The following is an 18,850-nucleotide window of genomic DNA, read 5'->3' as shown; positions in this document are numbered from 1 at the left end:
TTAGTGTGTGGGATCATTAGGTTGATAACTTGATATATTGTTAGTAAAAAAGCAGTTTATTGAACTATCTTTATTTTACATCTTTTGAATTATTGTCTTGTGCTTGCCTTATGATTTAAATTTTAGCAAGAAAGTTTCATGAACTCACTTGATTATGTCCTATATTTGTTTATGAAATTTTGTTTATATTGGATGTTATAATTCTGTATAAATTGTCTCTGGTTTTTGTTCATAAATTGGGAATGAAAGCAAGCATGATCTAGTTTTTTTAATCTTGATATTTTGTCATTTTAATATAGTTATTATAAATATGTAAATAGACCATTCACATTGTAAATTATGTTTATATTTGATTTGATTTGTTTGTGAAATGTAAATTGTGTCTAGCATATAGCAATATGGATAAATAGGAAAATTTAGAAGATGTGATAAGGGAGTGGTTGGGGTATGCAAAAACTAATTTGTCAAGCTTTGAAGGAGAAGAACAAGGGAAAGAAAGAAAACAAGAGAACATAAGAAAGAAGACGGATGACTGACAAAAGTAAGATATGGAAAAAGACAAAGAGATCGAGAAAGAGGAGAATGAAAAAGGAAAGGGAAAAGAGATTGAACGACCAGAAAAGAAGCAAAGGGTTGGAAAGAAAATATCGAGTGTGTGGGATCATTACCCTATGTTTCCTGATTGTGATCCTAAAAAGCCAAGGGCTACTTGACATTATTGTGGCATAAATTATGCAACTGATACAAAGTTGAATGGGACTAGCACACTATGGGCACATGTGGAGAGAAAATGTAAGAATTATCCTTTCAATGACTAAGTTGAGCAAAGCAAGAAGCAACAATCAACTATGGATAGATTCACTAAAAAGACAACAACCTGCAACGAATAACAATAAGTTGCTTCAAGTGAGCTGCCACTAAGGTTTAATCAAAATGTTGTTAGGAAAAGGATCGTTGAATATATCATTATGGATGAGCTATTATTTAGGCACGTGGACAAAAAAAGATTTCAAAAGCTCATTAAACATTTCTTTCCCACATTTTAGTTTCCATCAAGATTTACTATTGCAAGATATATTTATAATGTGTTTCTAGATCAGCAAAAAAGAGTTGAAGTTGATTTTAGTGAGGCATAGAGTGTCGTTGACAACCGATTGTTGGACATCAATCCAGAATATTAATTATTTGTGTTTAACTGAACATTGGGTTGATGATAATTGGAAAATGCAGAAGAGAATTATCTACTTTATCCAAGTTCCTAGTCATAAAGGGGACTTCGTGGGGAAAGAGTTGATAAACTGTCTAAATGAGTGGGGTATCTCGTCAATTTTTGCAGTGACAGTTGACAATGCCTCCTCAAATGATGCTGCTCTTAGAAAATTAAAGGTACAATTGTTGGACAAAGACAATACCATTCCATTGAATGACGAAATGTTTCATATGAGGTGTTCCGCTCATATTTTAAATTTGATAGTAACTAATGGGTTGAAAGAGTTGAATGATACAATTTCAAGTATTCGAAATGCGATGAGATATGTGCGGTCATCTCCAGCTAGACTGAAAAGATTTAAAAAAGTTGCAAGGATACAAACATTGTATCAAAAGCCTTGTTATGCTTGGATGTGGTTACTAGGTGGAACTCCACCTACTTGATGATAGAATCTGCTATAAAATTCAAGAAGGCTTTTGAGAATTTGGAAGTAGATGCGAATAACACAAAGTACTTTGATGAAGAAAGAATGGATGGCCCACCAACCAACCTAGACTGGGAAAAAACATTTGTGTTTGTTGACTTTTTAAGGAGATTCTATGATCTTACTAATCGATTTAGTGGAACATTATATGTCACATCCAATCTATCCCTTCCGGATATTTTGAAGGTTCAAGCCAATTTAACTATTATGGCTTCGAATCATGATACTTTGTTAGGGGCTATGGTAGTTAGTATGAAACAAAAGTATGACAAGTACTGGGGAAGGATTGAGAAGCTGAATATGTTGACATTTATTGTCAATATCCTTGATCCAAGGTATAAATTAGAGGTTGTGAATCTTGGTTTCAAATTTGTGTACTATTCAAGTGAGGCTGAAAAAATGATAAAGTTGGTGAAAAATACTTTGGCACAGTTGTATGATTTTTACAAACAACAACAACAACCATCTCAGTCATCTCAAGCTCAACCATCTCAATCTCAGCCTCAGCCATCTCAGCTTGTTATCAATTCCACTACAGAATCATTTCTTCAAGGACAACTACAACTTAGTGATAACATTGAAGAAGATAGTCTTGAATACTACTTGAGTGATCGTCGTGAGAAGCTTGATCCTGCCTTTGATATTCTGCAATGGTGGAAACATAATGGATTCAAGTATCCAATAGTTGCACGTATGGCAAAAGATGTATTGGTTGTTCACATGTCTATAGTAGCATCTGAATCAGATTTTTCTACTGGTGGAAGAATCCTAGATTCATTTAGGAGTTCCTTATTCCTGAGGATGGTGGAGGCTTTGATTTGTTCTAAAAATTGGTATACTTGTGAGTGTGAAGAGCCTGTTGTGCTTCAACAATACGTGGATGAGATTGATGGTTTAGAGGCATGTGAACACGTTTTGCCAGGTATTTATTTACTTAATAGCTTATGCTAATTGAGAATCTTGGCAGCAAGTCTAAGAGCGGGAGTGGGACGGATAAGAACAATTGAAATCTCAAGGTAACTAGTTGAATTTTAAGATTGTAGTTTAATAGTTTTATTTCTCTTAAAAGTATTATGTAGCACGTGTCATACATTATAATTTTATTATTTCTTTTGTCGTAGGAGCAGGTGGTCATGGTTGCTTGATACAACCATGAAATGAATGCTGGAATTTGGATTGGATTTTGTTTTCTATCTACTCTTTTGAACTTGATTTGTGTTGTAGTGGACCAAGCCTTAGATTTAATTTGTGTTGTATTTGACTATGGACTTTGGACTTTAACTATGTGTTGTGATATGTGGTTATAGACTTTTGATTTTAATGGTGTGTTGTCTTGGATTGGACAATAGACTTTGGATTTTTGATTATGTGTTGTGATTTGAGGTTATGTTATGCTTACAGACTTTGGATTATGTTTTAAACTTTCAAATTTGTGGATGTAACTAATACTATGTATTTAGGTTTTCAATCTTCAAGTTAACAAATTAAATGAATCATTTTCATATTCACTACAACAATTTTCACTTTTAATGACTCTCTATAATGACTTACACCAATGGTGTAAGTCATTAAAAGTATTCAGGGATATTTAAAGTCTAATGGTGTAAGTCATTAAAAGTTCTTGTTGATGACTACCAAGGTAAGTCATTAAAAGTGGTGGGAGACGTTATTTGTTATAAATTAAAAAGTCGAAAAAAAAATAATTAAATCTAACAATGGGAGCCCTCTAACGTCTCCCTTGGGTATACGTGTACACATCCAACGTCTCCCTTGGGAAGACGTGTACACATCGGACGTCTTCCCAGGGGAGACGTTGGAAGTGTACACGTCTTCCCAGGGGAGACGTTGGATGTGTACACATCTTCCCAGGGAAGACGTTGGAAGCCTCCCCTATATATCTCCTTCCCCGAGCCATTCACCAACCAGACGAAACCAGAGGCGATTTCTGGGCATTTCTTTGGCGATTTTGGGCGATTTTTCTTCCGTTTTCCTCCTTCGAAAATTGATTTGAGGTAAGTTTTTAAGTTTAATTCATGTTTAATAGTTAGAATAATGTACTATTATTTATTTTCTTTAACTATAATAGGTTAATATTGGGATTTTAGGGTATTTTGTGGGTTGCGGTTTTGGGTATTGTGGGTGATTTTGGGTGAAATTGATACCGATTTTGACCGATTTTCTCCTCTAAAAACTAATTTTAGGTATGTTTTTTCATTTCAATTAATGTATAATAGTTATGATAATATATTTTTATTTATTTTCTTTAATTATAATGGGTTAATATTGAGATTTTAGGGTATTGTGGGTTGCGGTTTTGGGTAATATTTGCTTGATTTGAATAAGATTTGAGATATGATTTCATTATTAAAACAATGCATTATAGTTAGAATGATAGAAATAATTATTTTTGTGCATTTTTTTTATGATTTGTGAGTTTATTATAAATATTTTTTTAAAGTTTGAAAAATGATTTTAATGAAGATTTGAGATATACACAATTGGGATTTAATAGTTATACCATGTTATTTACTATTTTTTATTTTTTTTTACTATTTAATTCGAAAATTGTAGATTTTTTTTAATTAAATTTTTAGGTTGATTAAGTATATATATGTGTCTAAAATAAGGAAAATAATTTAATTTTAATTTACATACTAAATTGCATGTATAGAAATAAGTAATTCAAGTATATATGTTTATGATTTTTTTTATTTATATTATTATATTATTCAAAAATTATATATTTGTATTTATATTTTAATTATTTTATTAACATTGAAGTAGGTTGATTATATATATTATGTTTTATTTATTTATTTAGTAATTTCTTATTTATTAATTAATTCAATTTTGTTGGTTGTGAATTTAATAGTAAAGTGCATTGCAAAGTGAAGTAAATTTTCTAGCTAGGACTATTAATTGCAAGAGGTACGTACATTATCTTATCTCTCGTTTTAGTATTATTAAATTTTTGTTAGAGGAGTTTGAATATCTTAAATATTCATCCATAGTGAAGTAGGTTCTGAGATTAAAATTGTGTGTTGCGGTGATAACAGAAGGTTGAGAACTGTGTGTTTTAGTGAAGTAGGTTCTGGAAAATTTGTTTGTGTGTTGTAGAGCTATAAGGAAGAAACTTATTGTGTGCTGTTTGAATTGTTTGACTTGTTGTTAACAGATGGTTAAATCAATATTATAGGGGAAATGCTGTCCGATTTTGTCTAGAATTATGTATTCTATTATTATATTTGAATTGTGTTGTGCTTATTTGATTGGATTTGATAAGATTGACTGATGGCTAGGTTACTAATATAGAAGAAATGCTGCCCAATTTTTCATACGCTCGGCCATATGCTTATGTAGTTTTTATTGTTTAATTTTTCATAGACATAGGAGAAGATATGGATAGAAAATGGATGTCAGCGAATAGGTTATCCGTGGAATATAAAAACGGGGTCGATTTATTCTTAAGATTTTGTTCGAAGAATGTGAAAGACCTAAAATTTACTCGTTGCCCATGTATTGAGTGTGGAAATGTAAGGAAAATGGATCTTAGTAAGATCAAACAACACTTATTTTTCAATGGAATTGACAAAAGTTACACGGTTTGGTATATGCATGGGGAGAGAATGCATGTCGCGCCAACTCCACCAAGTAGACCCAATGAAGTAAGGAGGAATATAGTAGAGGAGAATTGTGATGCATTAGATGATATGATTGATGACACACATTATGGATCCGGAGTAGACCCAGATAAGTTTGAGACACTACTTAGTGATGCTGAGAAACCGATTTACCCCAGTTGTAAAAAATTTACAAAGTTATCCGCACTCCTTAGGTTGTACAATTTGAAAGCTAAACACGGTTGGAGTGATAAGGGGATGACTGATCTACTTTGTTTTTTGAATGATTTGTTGCCGGAGTGTAATGAAATGCCAACTTCATTTTATGAAGCAAAGAAAACATTATGCTCATTGGGCATGCAATATGAAAAAATTCATGCATGTTCTAATGATTGCATGTTATATCGGAATGACTTTGCAGATGCAAAAATGTGTCCTACTTGTGGTGAGTCACGATGGCAAAAGAAAAGAAATGGTGAGGATGTCAAGGAAGGAGTACCCGGCAAGGTCTTGTGGTACCTTCCTCCTATTCCTTGTTTCATCCGGTTGTTTAGAAATGTTGAACATGCTAAAAATTTATCGTGGCATGCTAATGAGAGAATAAATGATGGTAAATTAAGGCATCTAGCTGACACCCTAGCTTGGAAGAGGGTTGATTTGAAGTGGCCTTGTTTTGGAAATGCATCTCGTAATATTCGTCTAGGTCTTTCGACTGACGGGATTAATCCACACACTTCTCTTAGTAGTAAGTACAGTTGTTGGCCTGTTATGCTTGTCATTTACAATTTACTCCCATGGTTGTGCATGAAGAGAAAATTTACCTTGTTGACATTGTTGATATCGGGACCTAAACAACCTGGCAATGACATCGACGTATATTTGTCGCCTCTTATCGATGATTTGAAAACTTTGTGGGATGAAGGGGTTAAGGTTTATGATGCGTACAGGCAAGAAGAATTTAATCTTAGAGCTGTATTGTTGTGGACTATCAATGACTTTCCTGCTTATGGAAATTTATCCGGGTTTAGTGTGAAAGGATATAAGGCTTGTCCCGTTTGTGAAGAAAAAACATGTTCTGAATACTTAAAACACTCCCGAAAAGTATGTTATATGGGTCATAGGAAGTTCTTGATTAGTACGCATAAATATCAAACTTGGAAAAAGGCATTCAACGGCAAACAAGAGTTTGAGGAGGCTCCTCAACCTTTAAATGGGAGTGAAGTACTTGAGAAGATGTCTAAAATCATGTTTAAGTTAGGTAAGCCTAAAGTTCGTACACCTACAAAGCGGAAGGGTCGTGGGAAGGCTAAGGTTGTGGAAGAGCCCAAAAGTTGTTATAAAAAAAAATCTATTTTTTTCGAGCTTGAATATTGGCAATTCTTACTTGTACGCCATAATTTAGATGTTATGCACATAGAGAAAAATGTATGTGATAGTTTGATTGGAACTTTGTTGAATATTCCTGGGAAAAATAAGGACGGAATTAAGGCTAGACAAGACTTGGCTGCAATGGGTATACGTGAAGGATTAACTCCGAAAATAGATAAGAGACGAACATACTTGCCTCCTGCTACTTACACCCTCACTAAAGATGAAAGGAAGGAAGTTTGTTCCTGTCTATTTAATGTAAAAGTTCCAGATGGCTATTCATCAAATATAAGGTCATTGGTAGACATGAAAAGTTGTACTCTGAGTGGTATGAAATCTCATGATTGTCATATTCTAATGCAACACTTGCTACCAGTGGCAATTCATTCTGTCTTACCTCAAAAAGTTCGAGAGATTATCACAAGGTTATGTTTATTTTTCAAGTCATTGTGTTGTAAGGTGATTGATCCTATTAAGTTACCCAAGTTACATGATGAAATTGCTGAGGTCTTGTGTGAGCTGGAGAAATACTTCCCACCTTCCTTTTTTGATATAATGATTCATCTTACAGTTCACTTGGTTAGAGAATTGAGATTTTGTGGTCCCGTTTATTTAAGATGGATGTATCCATTTGAACGATATATGAAGATTCTTAAGGGGTATGTCAGAAATAGAAGTCGCCCAGAAGGGTGCATTGTGGAATGTTATATTGCTGAAGAGGCAGCTGAATTTTGTTCTGAATACATGGCTGGTGTACAGAGGATTGGGGTAAATGAAGTTAATAATGCTGAGATTCAGAGTCTTCGGGGTAGTGTTGTTTACGCAGTGAGTCAGGATGAACTAGATGAAGCACATCGTCTAGTATTGCAAAATATTAATGAAATCCAGCCTTATATAGAGTAAGTTTATCTTCATAGATATAATGCATATGCAATATAAATATGTGATAACTTTCACAATTAGTTCACTAACAGCATATGTAATTTTGAAGGGAACATTTTAACTGAATCAAGACAAAATTTCCATCAAAGTCAAGGAACTCCAAATGGTTACAAGACGAACATTATCGTACATTTAATAGTTGGATAGAAAATAAGGTTTATTATGTTGATTTTTTGATTTTATTTTTATTATATAGTAATGTATGTTGTTTGACTAGTTTTATTTTTAATAGGTTGTCAATGAATTGAAAAACACATCAAATAATGTGTCAGACATTGTTAAGTGGATCTCTCGAGGCCCTTCTCATAGAGTCATCAAGTTTTCATCATATGTAATCGATGGTACACAATTCAATACTAGGGAGCGTGATACCAATAGAACCACACAAAATAGTGGTGTTAGTCTTGTCGATAGAACTATGCAAATATCCAGTGCGAAAGACAAAAATCCTGTTCAAAGTGATATGACTTTCTATGGAGTAATTAAAGAAATTTGGGAGTTAGATTATATCACAACTCGAATACCTGTTTTCTTTTGTGATTGGGTGAAGAGTGACAGTGGCATAATATATGAAGATTTTGGTTTCACATTAGTAAACCTAAATCGACTAGGGCACAAATCTGACAGATTTGTAATGGCTGCACAAGCAAAACAAGTGTTTTATGTGAATGATCCTTCAGACAACCAATGGTCAATTGTGCTTACAACACCAACAAAAGAATGGAATACCAAAGATGGTGATTTGCATGATATACCTATTGAAGAAGAATCAATCATATTCACTTCACCAATATGTAATGATGAAATTGATGATGATGGTGTTTGTTTACGTGATAATGGTGAAGGTTTATGGATTGATAACCTAATGTGAGGTATAATATAATTATGTTTGTCATTATTGCAAAAATAATTTTGGTTTGTTTATGATATGTTTTTGTTTGTCATTTTTTTTCTATATATATAACTTATCATATTAATTTTTATGTTTCACAGATGTCAGATCCTTTTGGTAATAGTGATGAGGAGGAAAATCCTCAACAAAATCTTGATACTGAGGCAGAGATTACAGATGATAAAAATGTGCGAGGACGCACATGGATGAATAAATTGATTAAGAATAGAAGTGAAGGAAATCTTATACATGTAAAGTTCAATGAGTATGGTCAAGTAATAGGTACCGCAAGAAGTAATCGATCTTCAGCGTTGGGTTCTATGGTGAGGACTATTGTGCCCATCACCTGTAACTCCTGGAACGAAGTTCCAGTGGAGAACAAAACTCATATATGGGATTTAATGAAGGTATGATTTAATTACTTCTATTTTACTTAAAGATTTTAAAATATGTGATTTAATATGATTATTATTTCAAACTTGCAGAAAACTTTTCAGTTGAAATATAGCTCCAAAAAGCAGACAATGAAAGACGCAGCAAAGATGTTCAGACAATGGAAGACTGACACGACAAGGAAGCACATCTTTAATGCTTTAGAGAAAAGACCAGATGAGTTTCCCTCTAGGAAACCATTTGGATTTGAGGAGATCATTACAGATGAGCAATGGTTAGAATTTGTCAACTCAAGATTAACACCAGAGTGGAAAGATAAGAGGTTACAAATGCAAGAATATCGAAGAATGAACAAATACAACCACAACTTATCTAGAGGAGGTTACGTGCGTGTGGAAGAGATGCTTCAACAACAGACTGGGCAACAATTATCTGATATTGATAGAGCTAATTTATGGATGATGGGTCGACCGAAGAATAAAGAAGGAGAACTTATTGGAGAGGCAGCTGAGGTTCAAAAAACATTGTAAGTTTTTATATATATATATTGAACTTATATAATCTATTTATTTTAATATAACTAACTTAAATAAATTACTTTTATTTTACAGGCTCATTATCGAAAACTCATTGAGGAGGGTCAATGGGAACCCCAAGGCCCTGATGATGTGTTGGCGAGGGCATTGGGCACCCCCGAGCCACGAGGGCGTGTTTAGGCTAAAGGTTACGGTGTGTCCCCCGCATTGTTTTGGGATACTCTGAAACCTACCAAAATGAAAGGGAAATCGAAAGACACGGTTTCGGCTAGCGCTATGAGAAATGAGTTTGAGGAAGGACTTCGTCAACAAGAAGAACGACATCGTCAACAAGAAGCGCGTCTAGAAGAACGTTTTCGTAAACAAGAGGAAATGTTGAGATCTTTCATGGCCCAACAGAGTGGTTCAGGATCCAATATTGGAGTCCCACCAGTAGTTCCAACCCCACCGGGACCATCTTACTATGTGCCCGACCCACAAGCACCATCTTACTATGTGCCCGACCCTCCAGGGCCATCTTGCTATGTGCCCGACCCACCAGCACCATCTTACTATCAGCCTGAACCACCAGTACCATTTGTGACTGAGGTAATTTCAATTTGATAGTTGAAAATGACTATGTATGTACATGCATACACACATATATACATAATGCTACTTATTATAATGTGCAGGTACCTAGTTGTCAGTTAGCCATTGGTTCGCTATCCAATATCGTTGCATCAGGCAAGCTCATTGACAAAGAGTTGGGTAACAACTACCAAGTGGTGATTATTGACGCTATTAAGCCGGCGACACCTCTTCCTTATGCAAAACCTGATCAGCATATGTACATAGTCATTCAGGCTATTGGGCATCCTATATCATGGCCTAAGGAATTGGTCATCGTATCTGATGATATACATGAACAGGTGATGTATCATGTTTATATAATCATATTTGTTATTATATATTTCAATTTGTTTGTAAATTTTCTAATTATTAATATTATTTTACAGACTTGTTCTAGAAGTAATAACATATCAGAACGACCAATTGCTCCTTCAACACAACGACCCTGAGAAAGAATACAACGTTTAAGTGATCCTCTGACACAAGACACCAGTCCTTTGGAACAGATATACAATATTATATCTCGTTGGAATGACGATGACTGTGTCAATCCAGGCATAGATGAGGATGTATTCGGTCAGGATATTTCAAGTCTTTACATATGCAAAGAGGACATACTTCAATTTATTCGAATGGAAAAGATTGGACAAGGAGTTGTCGTTTGCTACATGAGGTATCTCACAATTTTTTTACTTAACCTTTCTTATTTGATTTATATTAACAACAAATTTCCTAAATTATATTTTTGACTACTACTCTTTTTTTAATAGGTTGTTATACAATTTTTTGATAGAACAAGGGCACCAAAATAAGTTTTTATTTGTCAATTTTAATGTTGTAGCCACTAAAGGAAGTTCATTTGAAGAGCGTGTTCAAGGTCTGTTCAAGCGCTGTCGTCAATTAAGATCAAGTGAGCAACTTATGATTGTCCCCTAGAACCATGGGTAAGTTCAAAAATTTGTTACTGCCAGATACTTAGTCCTTATAACATTTGCGTTGGAGACTTATACCAAGTATTGTTTTTCTTGTGCAGTGATCATTGGATGTTGATTATATTGGCCCCATATGCATATTACGTTTGTTGTTGTGATCTGGTGAACTCAGAACTGGAAAACTGTGAAGAAATTGTGGCAGTAATAGTCAATGCTTTCAACCTTTTTCTGACCAGTCTACCAAAACCTCCCGAGATTCCAAATAATATAGAAATTGTGCAACCGAAAGTAAGTAACTACGACTTTAATTATACTTGAATTTTACTGATATTTTTTATATTAATTGCTTGATATTTTATTTAAATATTAGTGTCCGTACCAACCAGACAATGTGGCATGTGGATATTATGTGATGAGAATGTTCAAGGATTACATTGAACATTCACGACCTGGATGTTACTTGAAGAAAGAGGTATGTATATAAATTTATACAAAGTTAACAATTTATTTATTATTAAAGTATATATAATCAAATAATTGATTAACTAATATATTTTACTTTGTATTTTTTGTAGCTAAATACTACGCGATATACACAAGCACAGATTAATGAAATGCGACAACACTGGGCGAACCATATGCTACCGATAATTCAAAGTCATCATCCCACATATTAGGTTTTTGTCATTTACTTTTACTTTTTCTTTCTTACTATATGTTTAGCTAGCTAGTGTAATATTTGTTAATTTTGTATGTTTAACAACAAATATTACAATTTTGTATATTTAGCTAGCAAAAACATATTAGATATACACATTTCGGTTTTATTAATGAAAATTCAAAATTTAAATTTGTATATAATTTAGATTTTTTAATTAATATATTTAATTCTATTAATTAATATACTGAAAATAATTATTTAATTTTAAAAAAAAAAATACAAAAACCTATCACGTCTCCCATGGGGAGACGTCATAGGGCCACTTTAGATGGCCCCTGCAACAACGTCTTCCCTAGGGGGAGACATCAAATGTCTACAATGTCTCCCCCATATAGCCATTAAATGCCTATTTTGTTGTAGTGATTAAAAAAAAGCTCTAAAATGGATTCCAACAATCCACATTTTTTTTATTTCCTTTTCAACATATTTTTCTCAAAAATTATTAAAAAAAATCAAAAAAATAATAATCGATTTGGTCGGTTTAACCGACCAAACCGGTGCCCAAAACAGTCGGTTTTTTTCATGTGATACGTTGGTTGGTCGGTTTTTGGATCGCACCAATCCAGACCGAAAACCAAACTTTGGATTTCAGAATAAGAAAAAACTGCGCAAACCGACCGAAGCTCAGCCCTAGTACCCTGTGTTTTATTAAAATGTAGCTTTGGTACCTTTTAATAAAGGCGATATAAGAGAGTGTTGAAGATGTGACCATGGAATATGAGCTCATATTCTTCGCGCTTTTTCCTCTCCTTGATGACCTCCTGAGAATCATTGTCCTTGGGTGCACGTAAAGCCGTCAAATCCTTATCTAAGATAAAGTAGACCTTCAAAGTTGTGATGAGAAACTTGAACTGGCTTGTTTTGCCAACAAACAAAGTTAGAGTCATCAAATTGATCTAGCTCACTAGAGGAACTTTCTTCCATGGTGTTTAGGGTTCTTGAAAGACTAGAACTCTAGGTGTAGACAAGCTTTGAATAGAGAAATATAGGGTTTGGGCATAGTGTTTTTTTAATTGTTGGGAGTATATAGCCTATATATGACCACAAAATAATATTGCAATTCTAAAGAATTAAACACAATATAACTACATAAATAGTGGACGAATAACACAAATTAAATCAAGAGAAAGAGGGGACCTTTGAAGAGAGAAACCCTAGTTACATAAAATCATAAAGCTATGATTTTATGTGATTGATATTGTGTGTTAATACTATAATTGAGTACCTTAGAATTTATTATTTTATAGTGTTTTAGAGTTTATTTTACTTAATTTAAATGTATTTTATAGTTTTGAGAGTCATTGGAGCAAGCAAAAGGATGCAAGAAGAATGGAAGAAGAAAGAGGAAATATAATGCAAAAGCAGTAGTTAGTGTCGCAATGGCCAAAGTCAGTGTCGGGACACAAAGCGAAAATTTAGAAACAGGGAACTTCCTTATTTGCTTACTTTTCTTGCAAGTGTTGACCTAAACTACAAAGGATGGAGAGGAGCACGAATTTTAATTAGCATACTTATAGACAAAGAAACAAATCCAGAAGGCTTAGAGTGAGAAGGAGAAAGAGGAGAATTATAGCTTTGAAGATTTGAGGAGTTTCTACCAAGAGTTTTCATCTCTTATATTCTTTTCTTTTTGCTTTTACTTGTAAACTCCATGATGTTGAATTTAGTTATGATATTTTATGTGGTTTACACTAGTTTTATCATGAGCTAATTTGTTATTCTAGGACAATTGGAACTTGATATGTAGCTTGAATTTTTTATTTTATCTTAATTCTGAAATAAATATTAAGTTGTTCATTCTATTCTATGCTTAATGCTTTTAATTAATTGGTCAATAATTAGATTGATTATGGAACCTTAAGGAACTTGGAAAAGGGAATTTTGTGTTTGACCATGAATAGAATGATGTATGTCCACTGAGTAAAATCTGTGAGTTTCGCATAGGATAGGAATATACTTGTGGGGCATATATAATTGTTAAATGAATCTGTGCTTAATGAATTTTATGCTAATTTGATTATCATAGGAATATAGATAATTGTAATAACCCAACTATTCTAGACTTTTGGACCATTAACGAAAACTATACATACTAATCCTTAATAAAACTTACAAGTGAAAATACCATAACTTTATTAAGAAACTTGTAAAAATAAGAGTTAAACTTACATAAAATCTCAAGTAGGATATGGGATCCCATTGTTTTAAAATCAAAACATGACATAATTAAAAAGAGATTTACATAACAAAATGCGGAAAGATACATGTAAAAACCATAAGAAACAAAACTACATCCTCGAATCGAAACGCTCGGCTCTTGAATCCATTCCGCCTCAATACACATTCTCTAAGCTTCCAAGAACCTTCCCCGCCACTAAGACCTATTTTCCTGCAAATATAAACAAAAAGGAATGAGCCTAATGCCCAGCAAGGAAAATCTAACATATAGCCATATACATAAAAATTCATAGTGCAACATAAAAAAAAAAAAACATACCATAACACATATATCACATACATACTATAATGGTCATTATTACTTGGGGTCCCATAGACTAAACAAGTCATATGCCCATTAGATTAGTGGGGTCCTACTAGCTAAGCAGGTCATATGCCCATAATCTATTTGGGGCTTGTTAGTCATATGGGTCATATGCCCAAGCCTACAAACATACATATCATAACACTTATTATAACATAAGAAACATAAGATAACATATAAAACATATAACATATGAATTTCTATCCTATTTTCCTTACCAATATACCGGGATGATGAGAACAAAGTCGGGATTTTGGAACACTCCTAAAAACCATAATATTGAGGTGAGTATACTAAAGAAAAGAGATGGAAAGAATAAACTACACCATCGAAACGATACTTACCAATGAAAACATTAAGTTCGAAGAACTTAGATGCCTAAGAATAGAAAAAGACTGAGTTAGGATTTGAGTAGAGAAGAACTATAAGAATCAATACAGAAAGGAACTAGAATTAGGAATACCTTGAATGCTTCTATGACCGAACTATACCTCGAAACCGAAATACACTATTACCTTACTTCCCAAGTGTTTATTAAGCTTATAATTCCCAACCCAAGTGTTTACACTCTCACAATAACCTAGCAACTTGCAGCCTCTGAACTTAGCTTGATGAATAAATGAAAAATGCTTGGTGCTAGGTCCTATTTATAGAGTTCTGGGAATAAAAATCTTCTTTTTGGCTTTGAATAAAAATAATAAATTTAATTGAAAATATTTGAATATCCTTCAGCCAAAGGCTTAGGAATTGTTCAAAATTTTCAAAGAGATTTAAAGATTCAAAGCTTGATTTTTAAAATAATAAAAACAAATAGAATCATAACTTCTAACTCCCTAAATCTCATAACTCTAAACTCCCCTTCAGTAAAATCAAAATATCTGGAGCTGTAGAACTCCGATTTGGACTCTCTTTATACCGTTAGAAAGCTCATTAAATTATCTACAACTTTTAAGAAATACTATTTTTCGAAATTCCTAATATAACTGGGTCAAAAATAAGTCGGAAGTTACAGTACCCAAAAGTTACGAAAAATCTATTTAATTATCTAAATATCAACCTAATCCACAAATAAATAAAATTGTGATAAATATTATGCTCCTATCAGATTTTGGTGAAAACTAAGTCTTATATTTCTCTTATTTTATCATTAAAATAATAATTTCTTAATAATCATACATATGACAAGTGTTACTATCTTATTGGGTTTATCTAAACCTTATAATATAATAAATATCATCATCAATATCAATCATATTAATCAAACCTTGGGTTAAAATTAATATTCTTAAACTATAGGTTAAACTTAGAAAATCTACAAGTGTTACTATGAGTGTCCAATTAAATCCCGGTCTGAACAAAAAAAAATCCACAGTCATAAAGATACTACTACTACTACTACTACTACTACTACTACTACTAAGTAAATTCTGGGACTCTACAATAATTCATTAGATAAGGTATGTTTGCATGACCATCGGGAGAGGCTTGTGAATATTTGTGGATTCCTGGTTAACATCTTGTATTGATTGATCGAACTGAGTGAGAATAATTATGTTCAAGTGATATATTGAGGAAAAATTGTAATCCTAGGTTTCTCTAAAATTTGATTAATTGTTATTTTTAAATTGCTTATTTTAATTTTCTTTAATTTTTAATTATATTAATTTTTGGATAAAAACAAGAAAAAATAATTTTAGTACTTGACAAAGTTTGTTCGATTTATTACATGTTGCGATAGCGTTCACTTACGTTGTTTAGAAAAATAGCACAACAAGATTTTGGCGTTGTTGCCTGAGAATTTAATTACTAAACTTTCATTGATATTAATAATAATCAATCTTGTTTTTAATTTTAATTCAATTTTAATTTTAATTTTTTTATATTTTTATATTGTTATTGTATATGTTGTGCTGAAATAACTGAAATAATTATTTAACACATAATGGATTATCATTGGCTCCATCCATCCATCTAGAAGTGGTAAGCATTATTATACCATATGAATGAAAATATTTGGTAAGAAGTGGTAAATATTTATAGTATATATAAATATTTATATCAATAATTTCTACATATATAACATCTAAACACAACGTTTATATAAATATATATATATTTACATAGCTACATGACATATATATAAAATATAATAATATTTAAAAAGAAATTAATAATAGAAATAAAATAAAAATGAAAAAAATTATAGTGTAGACAGTAGTATACATGCATCAACTATTTTTAGTTTATAATGTATCTCACAATTTGATGAAGAAAAAGAACTTCAATCATTTGATAAAAAATAAATTATCACACAAATTTATAAGACAAAAAAATTGATAGTTATGCTTTTATTATTTTTAAATAAATGTGATTTAATTAATTAAATTATCATAAAATATCTTTAAAATATCACATTTTAATTAATTAATTAATTAATTTTTGTTTAAGTTTATGTTTGTTCTACTTTTTGAATTTAGGTAACAACAAAAGATTATACATTATATGTTTAATATAATATTAAGTTTAAATTTAATTAAATTTTATTTAAGTTATAAAATATATAATTTTATTATTTTTAAATAATTATTATTGTAAAATATCTCAAAAATATCATATTTTAATTTGTCGTCAACTACACATTTTAGAAGAAATAAATTAATACAAAATTATAAATTTAACACATAATATGAATAAAAAAATTAATTCTAAACGAGGATGGGGCGAGTAGTGTCGTTATCCCTGCCTTGACTTATATCAAGAATGGTAAATACCTGTTCCAGTTTGTCAAAAAATCTCTATCCCAACAGGGACAGATTCCGCTAAAGACCCATCCTCACTGGAAAAACTTTTCATACCTACTTTTTTTTTTACAAAACTTTTCATCCTTACTTTGAAACATGTTAAATTTTGTAATTTTTATAATAACACAATTTTTTTTGTTTGTTTCCTATTAGAATCTAGCATAGTCTCATAGGAAAGATAATAAAATTAACACTAATGAATTTCCTTAAACAAAATTGGCTTTACATATAATAAATAAATAAGTAGAACAACCTGCCTCAAATCTTTTAAGGACGTTATATTAATATCCCAAAATTTGATTAAGACACTTATTTTTATTAAAAATTATTATAAATATATATATTTATATTTATATTTTTTCAACGAATGCTCACATTTTTTTCTTTTTATGTTTTGAAAAATACATATAAATAATATATATATATTAAATAATTAGTTGAAAACATTAAAACAAAAAAATATATAAAAATTTGTTAAAATAAAAAAAAAATATGAAAACAAGATAAAATTAACAAAAAAAAGAGAGAAAGAATGTCAATAAAAAAGAAAAAAATGTTAAAAATAATTTAAAAAATATTTTGTTTAATTAATGGGCCTTTATATAATCGTGTGTAGGGGTGTGCAGAAAATATCCGATCCAATAAAAACCGACCGATAAAAAAAAAACCGACCGCCAAAAATTGGATGTCTAATTACTATTGGATCGGATCGGATGTAATTTTTAAAAATCTAAATTGGATCGGTCGGTTGTTGGATGACCATCCGACATCCAATAAAAACCGACCGAACCGATCCAATTTCCATCCAATTACATCAAATACCTCACTGTAGCTTACTATAGGCTTGCACACATGGGATGATTAAAAAAACCTAAACTAAACATTACAATTAAATATTTTTATTATTTGGATGAGTAATTAGTGTTTTTATAATTGAAATAATATATATTTTTTAAAAAATCAGCCTAAATAAAGGTTTTAAAAGATCGGATGGATCCGATCTGATCCAACGGATAACCAATGGATGCATCAAATGGATGGAACCGAACCGATCCAATCATCCATTGGATCGGATCAGATCGATTGGTTCAAGATGATTGGATCGGATCGGTTCCAAAAATCCAACATCCAATTGGATGGTTGGATCGGATCGGATGGGCTTAAAAACATTGGATGTCATCCAATGAACACCCCTAATCGTGTGGATGCTCCAGAGCACACTGTAGGTAAACAGTGAAAATGTGAAAAAAAAATGATCTAACCATAAAGTGAGAAAATCTTAACCACAGGGTTAATTTATTTCACGGTAACTACAAACCACACCACACCTATGTGGTGCAAAATAGTGAGGTTAACTGCGATTAAATCATTGGTTTATAAACAAAAATCTAAAGTTCTAATATAACAAAATTCAAATAAAATCCAAACACAAAATTCTGGTAACTCAACAAGCCTCAGAATAACACAATCAACCCACTCAACAAAGAAAAAAAATAATAACATCCACTCTAACTTGGTATTAAAATATGAGCAATGATATACATTACACACAGTGATGTGATAATTTAGTATAGTCAACCACATTTATTAAAACTGAGACTCACTATTTTAAAAAACAGTGACATGTTACTGTATATAATGTTTAGATTAGATACATATTTTGAGTGAAAATATCATTACTCTTAAAACAACAAATCATGTCTAAAATAAATTTTATTGTTTAAAAGAATTTAACATGTCAATTGGATATTATTACTCATATATTTTATATATTTTTAATAATAAATATTTTATTTA

The 18,850-nt window shown here is 31.7% G+C and overlaps 1 protein-coding gene across 1 annotated transcript; it reads left to right on the top strand.

The window, feature by feature from the left end:
* The first annotated feature begins 548 nt into the window (after positions 1 to 548).
* LOC133792490 (zinc finger BED domain-containing protein RICESLEEPER 2-like) lies at positions 549 to 3,009 on the top strand. The gene is made up of 4 exons (XM_062230397.1): positions 549 to 632; positions 1,231 to 1,445; positions 1,634 to 2,616; positions 3,002 to 3,009. The coding sequence occupies exons 1-4, from the start codon at positions 549 to 551 to the stop codon at positions 3,007 to 3,009; spliced, it is 1,290 nt and encodes a 429-aa protein (XP_062086381.1).
* The last annotated feature ends 15,841 nt before the right edge of the window (positions 3,010 to 18,850 follow it).

The sequence above is a fragment of the Humulus lupulus genome, chromosome 7 (assembly GCF_963169125.1).
Source record: "Humulus lupulus chromosome 7, drHumLupu1.1, whole genome shotgun sequence".
Taxonomy (NCBI): Eukaryota; Viridiplantae; Streptophyta; class Magnoliopsida; order Rosales; family Cannabaceae; genus Humulus; species Humulus lupulus.
This window is presented reverse-complemented; position numbering and strand designations above follow the sequence as displayed.

Coding starts and splice junctions, on each gene's coding strand:
- LOC133792490 (XM_062230397.1), top strand. CDS start 549: ATGGAAAAAGACAAAGAGATCGAGAAAGAGGAGAATGAAAAAGGAAAG. Junction 633..1,230: donor GACCAGAAAAGAAGCAAAGG/GTTGGAAAGAAA, acceptor TGGAAAATGCAG/AAGAGAATTATCTACTTTAT. Junction 1,446..1,633: donor GACGAAATGTTTCATATGAG/GTGTTCCGCTCA, acceptor TGTGGTTACTAG/GTGGAACTCCACCTACTTGA.